This window comes from Alosa alosa, chromosome 17 (genome assembly GCF_017589495.1).
Source record: "Alosa alosa isolate M-15738 ecotype Scorff River chromosome 17, AALO_Geno_1.1, whole genome shotgun sequence".
NCBI lineage: Eukaryota > Metazoa > Chordata > Actinopteri > Clupeiformes > Clupeidae > Alosa > Alosa alosa.
The window spans coordinates 29418534-29434187 of record NC_063205.1 but is presented as its reverse complement, the minus strand read 5'-3'; the positions used below and the strand labels follow the sequence as shown (position 1 = coordinate 29434187).

The 15654-nt window shown below is 40.1% G+C and overlaps 3 protein-coding genes and 1 gene segment (V, D, J or C); 3 read left to right on the top strand and 1 right to left on the bottom strand.

Annotated features, from left to right (window-relative positions):
• The first annotated feature begins 441 nt into the window (after positions 1-441).
• On the top strand, positions 442-3021 carry zgc:64002 (uncharacterized protein LOC393330 homolog). Of its 2 annotated transcripts, none has more exons than XM_048267951.1 (3): positions 442-713; positions 946-1045; positions 1373-3021. In XM_048267951.1, the coding sequence occupies exons 1-3, from the start codon at positions 560-562 to the stop codon at positions 1800-1802; spliced, it is 684 nt and encodes a 227-aa protein (XP_048123908.1). In that variant the 5' UTR covers positions 442-559; the 3' UTR covers positions 1803-3021. The 2 variants fall into 2 exon arrangements, with proteins under 2 accessions (XP_048123908.1, XP_048123906.1); XM_048267949.1 differs by having other exon boundaries at positions 838-1045.
• Positions 3022-3059: 38 nt separating this feature from the next.
• The window catches only part of LOC125310484 (immunoglobulin kappa light chain-like), a 27028-nt gene continuing 14433 nt past the window's right edge, over positions 3060-15654 (top strand). The window contains exons 1-2 of the mRNA XM_048267956.1: positions 3060-3154; positions 4191-4504. Coding sequence (XP_048123913.1) covers positions 4290-4504 — 215 coding nt within the window. The 5' untranslated portion in view covers positions 3060-3154; positions 4191-4289. The remainder of the gene's footprint in view (positions 3155-4190; positions 4505-15654) is intronic.
• The window catches only part of LOC125310482, a 19176-nt gene continuing 9896 nt past the window's right edge, over positions 6375-15654 (bottom strand). The window contains 2 exon segments of the V gene segment in view: positions 6375-6911; positions 8942-8983. Of these exon segments, the coding sequence occupies positions 6595-6911; positions 8942-8983 (359 nt within the window).
• Positions 10300-14995, top strand: si:dkey-14d8.1 (zinc finger protein 3 homolog). The gene is made up of 8 exons (XM_048267921.1): positions 10300-10389; positions 10499-10730; positions 11212-11414; positions 11755-11841; positions 11950-12045; positions 12138-12248; positions 12349-12448; positions 12834-14995. Exons 2-8 carry the CDS (start codon positions 10703-10705, stop codon positions 14438-14440), a joined length of 2232 nt encoding a protein of 743 aa, XP_048123878.1. The 5' UTR covers positions 10300-10389; positions 10499-10702; the 3' UTR covers positions 14441-14995.

The window sequence follows — 15654 nt, the reverse complement described above, 5'->3', positions numbered from 1 at the left end:
TCACCTTGCTTTTAATGATTTAATTCTCTTACCAAATTATGATGTATACGTTTATGGCTTTTGTTAATATAGAAACTCATTTATTTTCATTGTTGATATTTGATATATTTATTATTACCTGAATTATTGCTATTTTTATTATTATTATAATTATTATTATTATTATTATTATTATTACTGCTATTATTATTATAGCCTACTTAATGACATAAAGCCTACTTTTAAAGTTTATTTGAAACTCTTATTTTTAACTATTAACTGTTTAGGCTACTTAAAAGGTGAATTTCGGCAACTTTTCGTAGATCTCTGTTTCTCGCTTGGACAAAAGGGTCTGTGTCCCCCTAGCGTCGGAGGCCTGACACTAAAAATGAAGTGACTTCAGGAGATTGCTCAAGGTCTCGCGGAATGCCAGTAGGGGTTAAGTCATTTAGAGACCTCAGACCAGCCTCAGACGAGTCCAGGAATCCGCGTAGTTGTTGAACAGCCTTCCGGAGTGAACATCTGTTCCGGTTTCTCCATATGCTACGTTTAGTTTGAAACTCTGAAAGTTATAGTTAATATGGACCCATTGGATTTCACCGAGGGCGAATTTTATCAAGACAATTTCGACTCAAGGGCATACATCGACACGTTCTATTCAAATCCAAGTGGTCATACAGATGAAAATTATCTTGTGTTTGCTTTACAACGATTGAGTGAAACTTTCTCCTCAGGTGAGCTATCGTCATGTGTAAGATAGGTAGCTAGTCTGTGTATTGATATACCAAATTTAACTGAAGAAGATTGATTTAGTAACGACAGAAACTATCTATGTATTTTCTTGGCTTCGCCATTAAGGGAAATATAAAGGTCAGCGCCTGATAGACGTTGGCAGCGCAGCTTCGATTCACTGCGTAATCAGTGCTTGTGCGCACTTAGACCACATCGTCCTGTCGGACTTCACAGACAGAAACCGCGCTGAGCTCAGCCAATGGCTCTGTAAAGCGCCTGGTTGTTTCGACTGGACCCCGGTGATCCAACAAGTTTGTCACATGGAGAAAGAAAGGCAAGCATTCATTTTTCAAGAACGATGTGGTCAGCCCTGACGCATGCTATCTTCAGTTGCAATGACATCTCCTTCCTTAATTTGGTAAATCATGGGTATATGTCATTTCAAACAGTTACTGCAAAGCAGGAACTGTGCCATTGATGTGGGCAAACATTGTAGACTCATTTTGTAGACAAACATTGTAGACCCAACAACTGCAGGCCTTATTTTATTTATCTAGCAAGTACTAGGTAAAGATGGTTTTGTAATGTAAGCATCACGTCTGCTCATTCAGATTTTGTTCCAGAATAACAGTGTTTTTATATATTTTCTCTTATGTTATAGCAAAAGCCCCGTTGAAGTGGAAGCCGTCCTTAGGCAGCGAGTGCAAAGCGTTGTGAAGTGTGATGTTCGCCTGGAGAACCCTTTCCATCCGTTGACGCAAGAGCCGGCGGATTGCGTGGTTACGTCTTTATGTTTGGAGGCGGCGTGTAAAGACTTCCCATCTTATTGTGACGCTCTTCGTAATGTCACATCAGTCCTAAAACCCGGTGGAGTACTGGTGATGATCGGTGCGCTTGGAGAGTCCTTTTACATTGTAGCTGGACAACGTTTCTCCTGTTTACGCTTGACACGCAGCAACGTCGAAGAAACACTGCGAAAACTAGAGTTCTCTATTCTAGACTTTAACGTGTTTAAAAATGCCTCAGTGGAAATCAAACATGTTTCAGACTTTGAAGCTATATTTTATCTGGTAGCTCTTAAATCCATTTGAAATACACCGGCCGCCTGTTGTTTTTCAGGAGCTTATGCACGCCGAGCGTATAGCCTACTTTATGATATAGATAATGCTAAGGAATAGCTTGGTGGAATATAGCCTAATCTAATGAATATAATAATCTAATCTTTCTAATAGTTATGTGATTTGTAGTAAATGTTATTTGTATAGCACCTTCATATCAAGTGAAATAGCAAGGCAAAACTTAGAAAGCAAAACTAAAATGACAAAGCAAAAAGACAGCATTACAGATAAGAAGTTTTAAAAATGAAATTGAATAATATAGGCTATGCTAAGGTACATGCAATAGGATAGTAATAAAATGTGACCGAAGGACAATATAGTGTATAATAGTGTATAATTGAAGTCATTCCTCGTTCAACTAAGACCTTCATCATAAACCATGTGTAAAATAGCGTGTGTATGTTTCAAACAGAAGTCCGAATAAGTTATTCACTGGATAAAATTTAGTCGAATTTATCATATTTGACCGTTAGATGGAGCTGTTGCATCAAGCTCGACCCTGGCATCTCATCGACCCTGACATCTCAGGCCCCAGCTCCTCCATCCATACCTGGAGGCTGAAAAACATCTAACAGCAAAAATCATGCTGGGTATGCAATAGGAAATTTGATCCACGAAGTATCATAGAATTAACCCACACAATATTTAGTACTAGATGACAATGAAATATTTTAATATCATTTACTTTGATGATGCCTGTGCACCTGCATCAATGTACTGTATGCTTGAGACATCATGTCACATTTTGAAAAGGTAATCTGAACTCATTTTTGGGTTACTGAAAGTGTGCTGTGGAAATGGAGGCAGCATTTGCATATAGACTCAAGAGATGATTACTTGCTCAAGTCTAACACCTGATGTTCTGCCATTCCCTGAGGACCAAGGGGAAGTTTGGTACACTGAACTACAGGAAACAGCAGCACATGTCACCAGGAAATGAAAATTATTGTATCTGAAATCATGACGATTTGTACAATTGTGCAATTTAAAAAAAAAAAAAGGCATTATCATTTCTGTATTCTGAAATTTACTTCATGGTGCATTGTGATAACCAGTCAGTCAATGTTGTTCTGTGTGTGATTGTTGCTTTTGCTTTTAGTATAACTGTATACTATTCAAGGAATAGGACAGGATTGTAATAATCCAAATTTGTGTGCAAAGAAAAGCCAATAAATTCACAATATCATTTGCATTTGTTTGTTCATATCAAGGTCATCATTGCCAAAGGTAAAACCTGGCAGCTGAAGAGTGAATACTATTCAGAGAACATTTAATAATGAATCCAGTCTCAGTCCTTTTCTGTTCTTTGGTCCTCTTATTCCAGGGTAAGTGATGTTCTCCTGACAGAACAGCATTCTAATGGAGTGCTAATTGTGTAAATGTCTTTCTGCCCTCTACAGAGTCCCAATCCCCAGAAGTAATATCTGTTCAAGAAGGAAAGTCTCTCTGAACTGCAAAACCAGCAGGGATGATATACAGTATATGTCATCACACTGCTATGTAGCCTGTTACCAACAGAAAGTTGCAACAACCCCTAAACTCTTAATCTATTTGGCATCAACATGTCAATCAGGGACAACATCCAGATTTAATATCAGTGGGTGTCATAGACTTCAGAGCCACATCTAACGCCAACCCATCTAACGGATGTAAGGTTAGGCAATACACTGAACTAACAAACAGAACACTAGAAATGCACTCTCCCAACAGAAGTGTAAGAAATGTGTGCAAAGTCTGCAAACTGAAAGATCTTTCATGGTTTACTGCCATCTTGGAATCTTTATTTTTATGTCATTATGCCTGACATCTTTTCTACTATCTAATCTCATAACATGGATTCATACATTAATGCTGTTTCCAGCTTTGTCTTTTGGAAGGCTGAGAAACATGACAATGTTCCATGTCAGACTGAACTGGCAAACGTGATTTACAATGAAGCACAAAAAGCACTTTCAAATGCAAACATGCAAATGTATCCTTAATTTACAAGTATTTGTCAGTTTAAGCCATATCAAACATTAATACTACTAATGTGCATGATAACTATTGTAAAACCTGGATGTAGGAGGGTCTTTCACATTCATGTCATAATTTGCATGGTTATTTTGACTGTACGAGCTGCGTCAGAATCTGGAAACATTTATAGTTTAATGAGTTGATTCCAGAGTAGCAATCTGATATTTTTGCAATGAGCATAACCATGAGTTTTACCTATGTGTATATATTAGTGCTTCTGATGTGCTGTCAATGTAAGAAGCTTTTACACTGCATGCCTCAGAGAGAGGAGTAGTGAGTATTAATTAATGTGATTCAAGACAAAAAAGAGAGTTTAGCTTAGTTGAACTATTTCCTTTTCAACAGATTCGAGTGGACAGATCACAGTCACACAGACCCCAGCAGTGAAAGCAGTTCAAGGAGAGTCGTCTAAAACTGCAAAACCAGCAGTAATGTATACACAGGATGGGGATTCCCGCATTAGCCTGGTACCATCAGAACCCTGGAGCTGCTCCTAGACTCCTTGTCCACAAAGCAACAACTCTCCTCTCTGGGACACCATCCAGATTCAGTGCCAGTGGATCTGATAGGGACTTCAGTTTAACTATCAGTGGAGTCCAGGCTGAAGATGCAGGAGATTACTACTGTCAGAGTTTCCACTACCCCAACAGTGTGTACGTGTTCACACAGTGATACAAAGCTGTACAAAAACCTCCCTGTAAGACCATGCATGACTAATCACTAGTATACTGAATTACTGAAGGTGGCAAAGGGGGAGCCCATATGCAGTCATTAGCATAAAACGACAGATGTTTCAGAAGGCATTACTACAATCACTACAAAAAATTAAATGAGCAAGTTCACTGTTGTCCACAGTAATTATAACAACATTCCACTAAATAATGATGCAATAGTAAAGGCAACCGGTCTGGTTATGTAGCAAATGGCAAATTATATAAAAATGGTCAAAGTAGTGGATCATGATTACATTCGGTATAACTTGAGTTTTACATACACAGTGACATACACACACACACCTTTATCAGATGCATGAGAAAGTTTATCCATCTGTGAAACTGTCTTGTAACGGTACCAGAACTGATGAAATTTGCATGGTCAGAGCTCAGTAGTTTTCCACTCTCAGAATAGACACTTTCTGTTCCCTCATGTGCTGTTGCTTGACATTGAAGAACAAATTATACATAGGAGAGTGATAAAGTGACAGTGACAGAATATGATATAACATGCATCACTGTTTGGTGTAGGCCTATACTAATCTGCAGTAAGTGTAATTTGGAATCTGTGAAGGTTATCACTTTATGTATCACTTTATGTTATTTGTATTCTAAAGAGTCAAATTAGGCAATGACTAGTATCAAAAGCAATTGGCAGTATCTGTATTAGTTGCACTTTTTGCAGTTAGGCACACATTGGCTATCATTTAACATAGCAACAACCTTCCTCAGTCTTGTAACAGGTGATACCCTAAAGAATTAGGGTCATCAGCCCAGTACGATGTCCCAGCAGCAAAATCACACGTTGTTCCACAGATCGTTAATAGGAAAAAGTTTATGCCTTCATTGAAACTTAACAAAGTTGTGGTTATTTGATGTTTCAGTGCCCAGTTTACTGTGAAAACTACTATTAACATGGTGGAGCTTATTTCTGTGGTGACTAAGGACTGCTTTATTTTGTGGGGCAATTTAATCACCTGACAATAAAAGTTTTATTTGCCATATCAGGCTGTGGTTCATTAAGACCAAAACCTCTCACCACGCAGACAGTTTCTGTCTGACAGTTAGGCCTACTGTCATCAACAATGTCCACTAATTCCTGTTTCACTTTTATGGACAGCTATCCAGTGTGTCATAATGATGCAGTGTTGCATTACAGATTATATACTGTATATTGTAAGTACATTTGTGAGTGTATGTTTTGTCATTTATACTTAACATGACTCTGTGTCAGCCTTATGAGGAAAGTGTGGAGTGTGGTCTTGTGAGACCAGGGCAAGAGGATACTGGGAGTTGTAGGAAACAGTGATGTGAGGACGCAAGATGTTACTACATGATGATAAGCTCCAAAACCTCTGCTCCTATCTCTCTAGCATCGTATGTTGTGGGCATTCAGATCTGCTACATGCAAGAGTAATCCAAATGGATTTCCACTGAGTCATTAGCGCAGTCCATTCATTCCAACTACAACTGCCAGACTATAATTAGAACTCAGATTGTGTATAAAATGAACAACAAAGAATGCTATCAAATCTTTAATAAAAGCTTTCACTCACACAATTATATCAACTGGTCATTTGACTAAATGCTGGTTTAACTGCATCATACACACACACACACACGCATGCGCACACACACACACAGTCCCCTAATTAAGTGGTCACTGATGTGTTGAAACTCACATTTGCATGGACATTGTTGCTGCTCTCAGAATAGAAATGAACCATTAACAGGTGTACAGCATTTTTGCACGGTTGTTTGAAACTGTATTTGATTCTTTCTAAATGTTAACAATAACTGAATAACATAGGTGTGGTTCAGTAGAAAGCTTTTATTTTTTCCATGTCAAATTTTGCAACAGAAACGGCACAAGAACATTTTCTCATTGATCAAGCAGAACAAGTAGATAACAGTAAGGCTGTGGATGTATGTCAATGAAGACAGCAAACACAGTACAGTGAGCACATGAACGATACAAAAATAAGACAAATACTATAATCAGTCACCCAGACTGTAGAAAATGGAAGTAGGCTACTCTAGTCAGAGCATTCGCCTCTCTTTATAACCTTGGTGACTGGAGACTGGGAGCCCTGTTTGGCCTCACAGGTCACTGAGGCAGCCTTGGTCCACTCCTGAGAAGGCATGGTCAGGGTGCTGCTCCAGCTGTACAGGCCGTTCTTCTCTGGACCCCAGCGACTGGCCACCCCAGGTCTGCTGTTCCCATCCACCTTCCAGCTGAGAGCCCAGTCTGACGGGAAGCCTCCGTTGGCCAGGCACACCAGCGTGGCAGTACTCTTGCTGGAGAGCTCTTCGCTTGACGGGGGCAAGACTGTCAGTTTGGGGCTGGTGTTACCTGAAAGTCAGAGGGAGACACGAATGGGACAGCAAGTAGATTAAAGTCGTTAGATAACATTCACAACCATGAATGTTATTGCAGGTGTTTAATGGATTATCTGAAAATAGCATGGCCATCATCATTGATATCGTTCGCAACAATATTTCGTTTTTATGTCGATTTGCAAGTTCGCGTTTTTAGTGTTCTATTTTGAACAGTCGATGGTTTTTGACCGAAAAAATAGGTCAATGAACTTGTTTAGCAGGTGCCGCAATGAACTCATAGCTAAATAGCCATATCTTTGTTTTTATCGTAGTTCTCCCATAGGCTGCATGGTATTTTGATAGCCTACAGTGACGATACAATCCTTACAAACGAGAGCCAAATCTATAGCTTAAAATACACCAATTGCTGTTAATATACTGCTCAAAAGGAACACATCATACACTGGATCGGTACTCTGACACTGTTTGGTTCTGAGCACAAGTAAAACTTTTGAGGCAAGTGTTTTATTTTGAAAGAACTGTCAGACATTCTGTGAATGTGAATAAATTCTCTGACTAAGGCACTCCAACTTAAAATGTCTTTATTGATTTGACAAGTCCTACATGGACATATTAAAAACAAGGCCCACGCGTAGCGGCATGAGTGTCTTCTTCAGGAGTGCCTTAGTCAAAGAATTTATTCTTATTCTTGAACCTGGATGTACAATACCTTGGACTAAACAGCACCCAAACCCAAGAAACCAACAAACTATCTGGATAAGAGCACCCCATACTCTACATTCTGTGAATGTAGTTTGAGGGTGGAAGGTTTCAAAAAATGTGTTTTAACAATTGTGGAAAACTGTAAGTGTTCCCTTAATTTTTTGAGCAGTGTATATTTTAGCCTAGGTCCAGTTTCTACTGTATATGTCATGGTAATGGCAATTTTAAACTATAACAATTTACTGTTTTATATTGAAAACACGTCATGCAAGCAGTTTGACAAATCTATGTTCAGCAAAAAAATGAAAACCCTTAAAGCAAACATTATTAGTCCTACTTACTTCCAACTTCAAGCTTCGTGCCGCTACCAAAAGTCCACCACAGTGGTACAAATATATTCAGAGCCTGTACAAAAACCTCCTCACGCGTCAGTGACTTGCATCTGCATCTTAACGCATGCAGGGTGCATTTAGTGGTTTATACAACAAGTGGCCTGTAGCTTAAAGCTGGTTTTGGGAAAATTAGGAAATGGGCTATATGCCTATTCGTTTCATCTAAGGACATAAAAAAGGAGAACGGCAGGCCGCCCGAAATAAAACATAAGAGTGAAACAGTGATTACGTTCTTTTTTTTACATCGACTTATTCTGAACAGCGAACGGGTTTCAACCTAATGCACAGTTATTCGGTATAAGGCGACAATTCTTCAATGACATACAAAATAAATCTACTTTTTACAGATGACACAAGTTACTTATTATGGCATAATGCGCAGCGCAGGCTACTTTTGAGATTCACCTGGTATACAGATTTTTTGCCATATATTGTGAAAAGTCCATAAACTCGCAAACCAAGTGGAATGTTTTTAGCTGAAAGAATCGCATCGCCTACATTTAGGTTAAGAAAAACAATCACTTAGGCATACTTCCAACTTCCAGCTTCTTGCCGCCTCCAAAAGTGTACCACAGTACTCTAACTCTGCATGAGCAGCTATTCACTATTTGAATCAAATAAATATTAAAGCTATATCTCGTATTTTAGTTGGCGGTGGTAGTGTAGGAGCTGGGCTAGCGTGCAGTAGCCTGAAAGTTGTCGGTTCAATTCGAGGCTTCCACCGTTGTGCCCTTGAGCAAGGCACTTAACCCCAAGTTGCTCCGGGGACAATGTGATCCCTTGTAACATAGCTGACATATGTAATTCACTTTGGTCAAGAAGTGTCTGCTAAATGTAATGTAATGTAATGTAAAGTTAAGAGGAAGGTATTTGGCAATTCATTGGTCTAACCATAGCCTATACAATTTATAGTAGCTCAGCAATAGAAAAATAGCATATTTCTACTTACTTCCAACATCAAGCTTCGTGCCGCTACCAAAAGTCAACCACAGTGGTACAAATCTATTCAGAGCCTGTACAAAAACCTCCTCACGCGTCAGTGACTAACATCTTTAACGCATGCAGGGTGCATTTAGTTGATCCAACAAGTGGCCTGTAGCTTAAAGCTTTTTTTTTTTAAACATTCGAAAATAGGCTATATGCCTATTCGTTTCATCTAGTATAAGGCTATAAAAAAAGAAAACGACAGGCCGTCGTTAACGAAATAAAACATAACTCTGGAACAGTGATTATGTTTTTTTTTTTATTATTATTACTTCGACTTATTCTGAACAGCCAATGGGTTTTAACCTAATGCACAGTTATTCGGTACATTTTTGCAATGATATAAAAAGTTACGCCTACATTTTATAGATGTCAAAAGTTCCTTGTTATGGCATAATGCGCAGCACAGGCTACTTTTAAGATTCGCCTGGCAGGCAATAGAGATTTTTTACCATAAAAATATATTAGCAAAATGACCATACAATCGCACACAAAATTGAAAGGTGTTTTAACTTAAAAGCTGAAATAATCGCATCGCCTACATTTAGGCTTAGTCCATAAGAAAAACAATCACTTACTTCCAACTTCAAGCTTCGTGCCGCTTCCTAAAGTGTACCACAGCGATACAAACCCTATCAGCCGTCGTACAAAAACCCTCCAAATACGCACAACTACGTTAATATTTCTGTATTATTCTTCACAAATTTCAATTCAACAGCAACTCCGCAGCCGCAACCATAGTCTCTTTGAATCAAATGAATATTAAAGATGTATAGGCCCTATCTTATTTGATAATTTATTGGTTCAACCATATTATAGTCTACAATTTATAGTAGCTATAACAGATAGATAGATAGATAGATAGATAGATAGATAGATAGATAGATAGATAGATAGATAGATAGATAGATAGATAGATGCTTTATTGATCCCCAGGGGAAATTCAAGACAAATACAAATACAAAAAAAACAACAAATACAAATACAAAAAAGCATGGCATGTGACGCATAGAGTGAGGATAACATCACTATAAATGAGAACAAATTGAAATAATTGTAGCCTAAAATAGACTAATTGCTTTGACTTCTGCATCTACCACAGTAAATAAGCCTAATTGCAGAACCTGTAAAAAAAACACCACTTGCGTCTGCATCTTTAGAGCATGCGGAGTTGCAGAGCAAAGCTGTTCTTGGAATCATTAGAAAAATGTGTATCCTCTGTAACAGAAGGTTGCAAGTTGTCTTGACGTTTTATCTGCATTACATTTACGAATACTCCATCAATTATAAGCACCATGTTTCAGGACCGCGGACAGCGACAGCCGACCCGGTATCAACTAATTACTGTAGTAGAATATCTAGTCATTGCACTGCTATCAACCTAGGCAAGGAATAGATGAAGTCAGGTGTCAGGTCGGTGGAATAGATAAAACAAGATTGTGTATTACAATGTTTTGACGTGGAATAGACAGTCTTTTGAGGTAACTCTACTGATGTAACTATTTTGGTTACTCCACGGCAGTAGGTGGCAGCATTGTAAAGACTTGAAACAACGTGCACCGACAACAAGAATCACCGATAAGTGCCACTTCCTGTATTTACATGGCTGGTCGTTTCTGTGTTCACGTATTAGCCTAATCCGTAACTAACTCCCCGCCAAATGTATGGCGTTTGCATGCTCCTTTATCTGTAAGGATTTAAATAAATCGCGTTCTTCATAGGAAGAATGACATCCACAGAGCATTTCAAAACTAGTAAGTTCTTTGCCTTTGTGGCTTATTGGATGTAGCCTACTAGCCGACTAACTTCAGCTGAATTTAGCGTATGTGCGCGTGAACACGTCAACAACAAAGAGCCTCAATCGGACATCATTCAACTAAGTTTTAACAGGAAGACATGCTTGTTTCTTATTGTAGAAATGTTTACCAAGTGTAAATAAAAGTAATAATCTGTGTGTTCACAAAGAAGCGGAAATAATTATTAAATTATAAGCAACACATTGACATGTGCGATGTGCAACGTTAGCAAGATCTACCGTTTTTACCAAAACCCAACTTTCCAGCTGCATGGCGGCAATTTTTTTTTGAGAGTCTGTTAGCCAGCCAGCTACTTGTGCAAGTCCTCATTGTTATTTCGACTAACTTACTTGTTCCCCCTTTACAGTGAAATAACCATGCACTAGTGTGGATTTATCACAATAATATTTTATTTTTATTTTTATGTATCTCTCAACAGCCACTCCCCTGCCTCTCTCCTCCTTACGCCTTTTGGTGTCTCCACTACGGTTGATGTCAGCGTTTATGTGGCAGGTGGCAGAATACCACAGCATTGCCCATTATGGAAAGTTGGTGGAATTCATCAGTCTGGTGTCTGATGCAGCCCCCAGGTTCTTTAACCAAAGCCAAATCACAAAGCTCGTCATTCAGCTTCAAACCAGGGTGAGATCATTGCTGTGTGCCCAACTCCTTTCGATTGTAGGGCTGTCTTGTCAGCTCATATTGTATAATGTTGTATGGCTATGTTTGATGAAGAGTGCACATAATATCAAACATATGTCACTTGGGACTTATATAAATTGAATCCTTTACAGACTTCATTGTGGATAGGATGTGGTTATGATTGCCTTTGTGCACTGTGTTGTATGGATTCATCCAACTGCAATATAGAAAGACTTACGTTCTTCATTCCCTCTTGTTATATATCTCTTATGTCAGGCAATACTGTTGTATTGGCTTTTATTTTAAGTAATACAAACAAGTCATTCATGAATTTGTTTAGATGATCTTGGAGTCTTACCGTACTGAATGCCCATCACCGATGACCATCCAGCCTCACCTTGACGTATTAATCAGGCTGAAACAGTCGGTATGGGATTCTGTTTCTCACTTTCTTAACTAGTGTCATGTTTTGTTGTTGTTTTGCTACCTCTCCATGCACTGACATTTTTACCATTTTAAACGTGCTTTATTTTAGTGTAAGGAGGAAGAGGCTGTGAAGTACTTAGATGACTTTGCCGAGCTGATTCAAACGGTCCTGACAAACCCAAACTCAAGAGCTCATTATTTTCAGGTAAGTGTCTGAACTGTCCTTATCACCCCTTCATATGTGGTGTCTTTGTCACACAGCCTTTAATCCTGCTACTCTACTCTGCCTCTCTGCAGAATGTGTTTCCTCAGCTGTATGGTCCAGAATATGAGGTGGCACTTCAGAATCTGGTCTTGGAGTTCCTCTTCAGAGTCGAGGAGTTGTTACCAGTGCCAGACTTGAGACAGGTTAGTTTTAGTGAACTCACACACACACACACACACACACACACACACAAACAAACAAATAAATAACACACACTCTACCCTACCTTGCCTCCATAAATAGACTGCAGTGTGGCTGCGTGCTGCCCCCTGTGCTTTGGAGGACTGCACCCAGCTACTTGCACATCCTGAAGACCTGCAGAACCTGGTTGCGGTGATGAGTGGTATGCCAGTACTTTAACCAAAAACATTCACTTGTGTCAGACTTGTTGTTATGTGTATATTTATATTCATTGGATTGATTAGACATGCATGGAACAGTTGCGTACTCCAAAGATTTAGGATATTTACTATCATTCATTATCTTGCTCATGTACTGTATGTAGGGCTTAAAGTGTTCAGGCACTGTGCCTGAATTCAGGCGTGAGCTGGACTGGCACATGCTTAAGATTTGAAAATAGACAATGAGACTACAGTATATTCTCATAAGTGTCTGATAACTTCAGGCACAGACATTTGTATTGCTTTAAGCCCTGTGTATGTCACATCACATCTGTATGTTTTCATATCTCTTTCTCATTGTACTCTGTATGCTTCACTCCTCCACAGCTCCTCCTGCATGTCTGATTGAGGAGGAAGTTGTGGTCATCGCTGACCCGTCCAGTCCAGTAGAAGTTATGGAAAGTGTTGTGATCACCGATTCAAGTCAACCTCATGAAATTGTGGAGTGTGATGAACCACAGGAGTTCAACAGTGTCGAATATGTGTCTGATGAAGAGCCCAGTCCTGAAGAGGCTCACGCGTCACAGATTGGAGAGATAGTGAACACAATCCAAAGCTTAAGAGAGGCCGCAAGTGAAGGTGCGTCACAGTTTGATAGCACAAAGACAAACCAACAAATATATGTGATCCAGCAACCTGCAAGACCCAATGAAAAGTCCTCTACCCCCTCCACTGTGTACGTGATAAACCCTGTTGCTGTCAATAAGCGTCGTGCAGAAACGTCAGAAGTCACACCAATCAGTGTGGAAAAATGGATTTCCCAAATAGCAGGCAAAGCCATTTCACTTCCTTTTTTACCAAGCCTGCCCAAATCGAGCATTCCTCGCACCAGAACTGCAAGGTCTCGCTGCCGTTCACGTGGTGACCAGGACAAGACTCTTCTCGGCAAAAAGACCACATCCAGCGATGGCACTTCAGGTGAGTCCCAGGAATCTCCACAAGCTCGAAAGCACCGTGAAACATACACGTGTGACCAGTGTGGCAAAGGCTTTCCCTACCAGTGTCTGTTAGATGACCACGAGCGCACTCACACGGGTCTAAAACCATTCCAGTGCTCCGTTTGCGGGAAGACATTCCGCTCCCGTAGCTTCCTAACAATCCATGAGAAGATCCACTCTAACGTGCGTCCGTTCCAGTGCCAGGTGTGCAACAAGGCGTTCCGGAAGCGTGCAGATGTGGTGAAACACCACCTGGTGCATACAGGCGAGAAACCGTACAAGTGCACGGTCTGCGGGAAGGGTTTCACTCAGGGGTCGTACCTTAAGATTCACCAGGCCTGCCACACCTCGGAGCACGAATACCCTTGTCCTCACTGTGAGAAAACCTTCCCCACGGCCTTCAAGCTGCGCATGCACGAGCGCTACCACACAATGGAGCGACCCCATCACTGCTCCAAGTGCGGCAAGAGCTTCATCCACCTCTCCATGCTCAAGAGGCACATGGGCTATCACGCGGGCAAGCGCCAGTACCTCTGCTCGCTGTGCGGCAAGGCGTTTGTCTACATGTTCGACCTCAAGAAGCACCAGCGTCAACACGACAAGCCCAAAGAGGAAGTACCTTGCCACATCTGTCAGAAGACCTTCTCTAGCCCCGAGGGGCTGAGGTGCCACATGCGTATCCATTCCGGCGAGCAGCCCTTCCAGTGCCAGGAATGCGGCAAGTCCTTCACCCAGCTGGGAAACCTGAGGAGGCACCAGCGCGTCCACACAGGGGAGCGCCCGTTCACCTGCAAGGTGTGCAACAAGACCTTCAAGCACTCCTCCCACCTGAAGGACCATTCACACATCCACACAGGCACCTGGCCATACCAGTGCGGACAGTGTGGCAAACAGTTCAGGTCCCCCGGGCTCCTAAAGAGGCACGAAAGAACTCACTTGGACCCACAAGAGGGGCGAAGGAGTGGTCGCAGGAAGCAGAACCCACAGAGAACCTGATTTCCTTTGGGTCACTGACATGTTTTTTTTTTTTTTTTTTTAAAAGAAGTTCCAAGAATTCTTGTTGTCTGCAGAAGAGAACATGGCAAGGAGAACTATATCAAGTTCTATACCTCCTACTATACAAAGTGCAAGATCTAGAGTTGTCCATTTCTGTCAATATTCAGTCCAGTTGTCTGGCTAACTAAAGAACTGTGTTTTGTGGCATACACCCTCAGGTCAAGAGGGACATAGGCTATGTTAAAACAATTCATAGTTACTTTTGTCAATAGCCAATCCAGAGTGATGATAAAATGTGTTTGATATGAATGCCTGTCCTTCCTAGAATACTGTAAATAAATCCATGGTTTTGCAGGCAATTTTCATGGACCTTTGAAAGAAAGATGGCAAAGAAATATCATTGCAATCAATTTATGTTATATTTTTTGTCCAAAATGTATTAACACACACTATGCTGCTGGGCTGCTACTGACATGCTCCTTTTCAGAATGGTTCAACTTAGTGTCTCATTTTGATTACATTTGCCCAATAAAGTGACTATAGGACTTCAAAAAAGGTTTAGTAGTCTAATTTTATTGAGGAAATAATGCACATTCACCATTTTATAGCCTACTATATGGGAATTATGTAGTTATTTTAGCTTGGAAACATACTTAATATGGAGCAACAGACTTCTCAGATATAAAAGTAAATCAATATTTCATGAAAAGTGGGTCAACAACAACATTCTTTTTATTTCTCAGTTAATCAATGTAGAAGGCCAATATCTTACGATGAGTTCTAAACAAATGTGTTATTAGTAGGGGGGCCTATGTGTCTAATTTGGGGCCTTGTGGGATTCGCATGTTAATTTTTGGAGAGTATTATATCTTTGTTCTAGGGGCTCTTAAGAGTAGAAAAAAAAACAAGGTTTTGAAGGACCCAAATCAAAGGTCAAATTCAGAAAAGGTCAAATTTGGTGTTATTTCCATAAACCTCACATTGCTGGTATTATAGCATTGGGTTTGGTGCCAAAAAGCAAAGATATTCTACAAGGTAGTGTGCAAAAGTGGACCACATAAACAATACAACATTATAAAACATTTTTAGGCTGATAATTGATCTGTTTAACAAGAAATTGCCCGCTTAAAAAATAATAATTTAATATCAATTCATGCCTATTAGTGTTTGAGTGTAGGCCTAGCCTGCTCTGCCAGTTCTTGTCTACACCCATT

Bases quoted from the DNA above. Each gene is read 5' to 3' on its own strand.
- si:dkey-14d8.1 (XM_048267921.1), top strand. From the start codon at position 10,703: ATGACATCCACAGAGCATTTCAAAACTA. The intron at 10,731-11,211 runs GTAAGTTCTTTG...ATCTCTCAACAG, and splicing joins CACAGAGCATTTCAAAACTA to CCACTCCCCTGCCTCTCTCC. The intron at 12,249-12,348 runs GTTAGTTTTAGT...CTCCATAAATAG, and splicing joins CAGTGCCAGACTTGAGACAG to ACTGCAGTGTGGCTGCGTGC.
- zgc:64002 (XM_048267949.1), top strand. From the start codon at position 560: ATGGACCCATTGGATTTCACCGAGGGCGAATTTTATCAAGACAATTTC. The intron at 714-837 runs GTGAGCTATCGT...TTCGCCATTAAG, and splicing joins GAGTGAAACTTTCTCCTCAG to GGAAATATAAAGGTCAGCGC. The intron at 1,046-1,372 runs GCAAGCATTCAT...CTTATGTTATAG, and splicing joins TGTCACATGGAGAAAGAAAG to CAAAAGCCCCGTTGAAGTGG.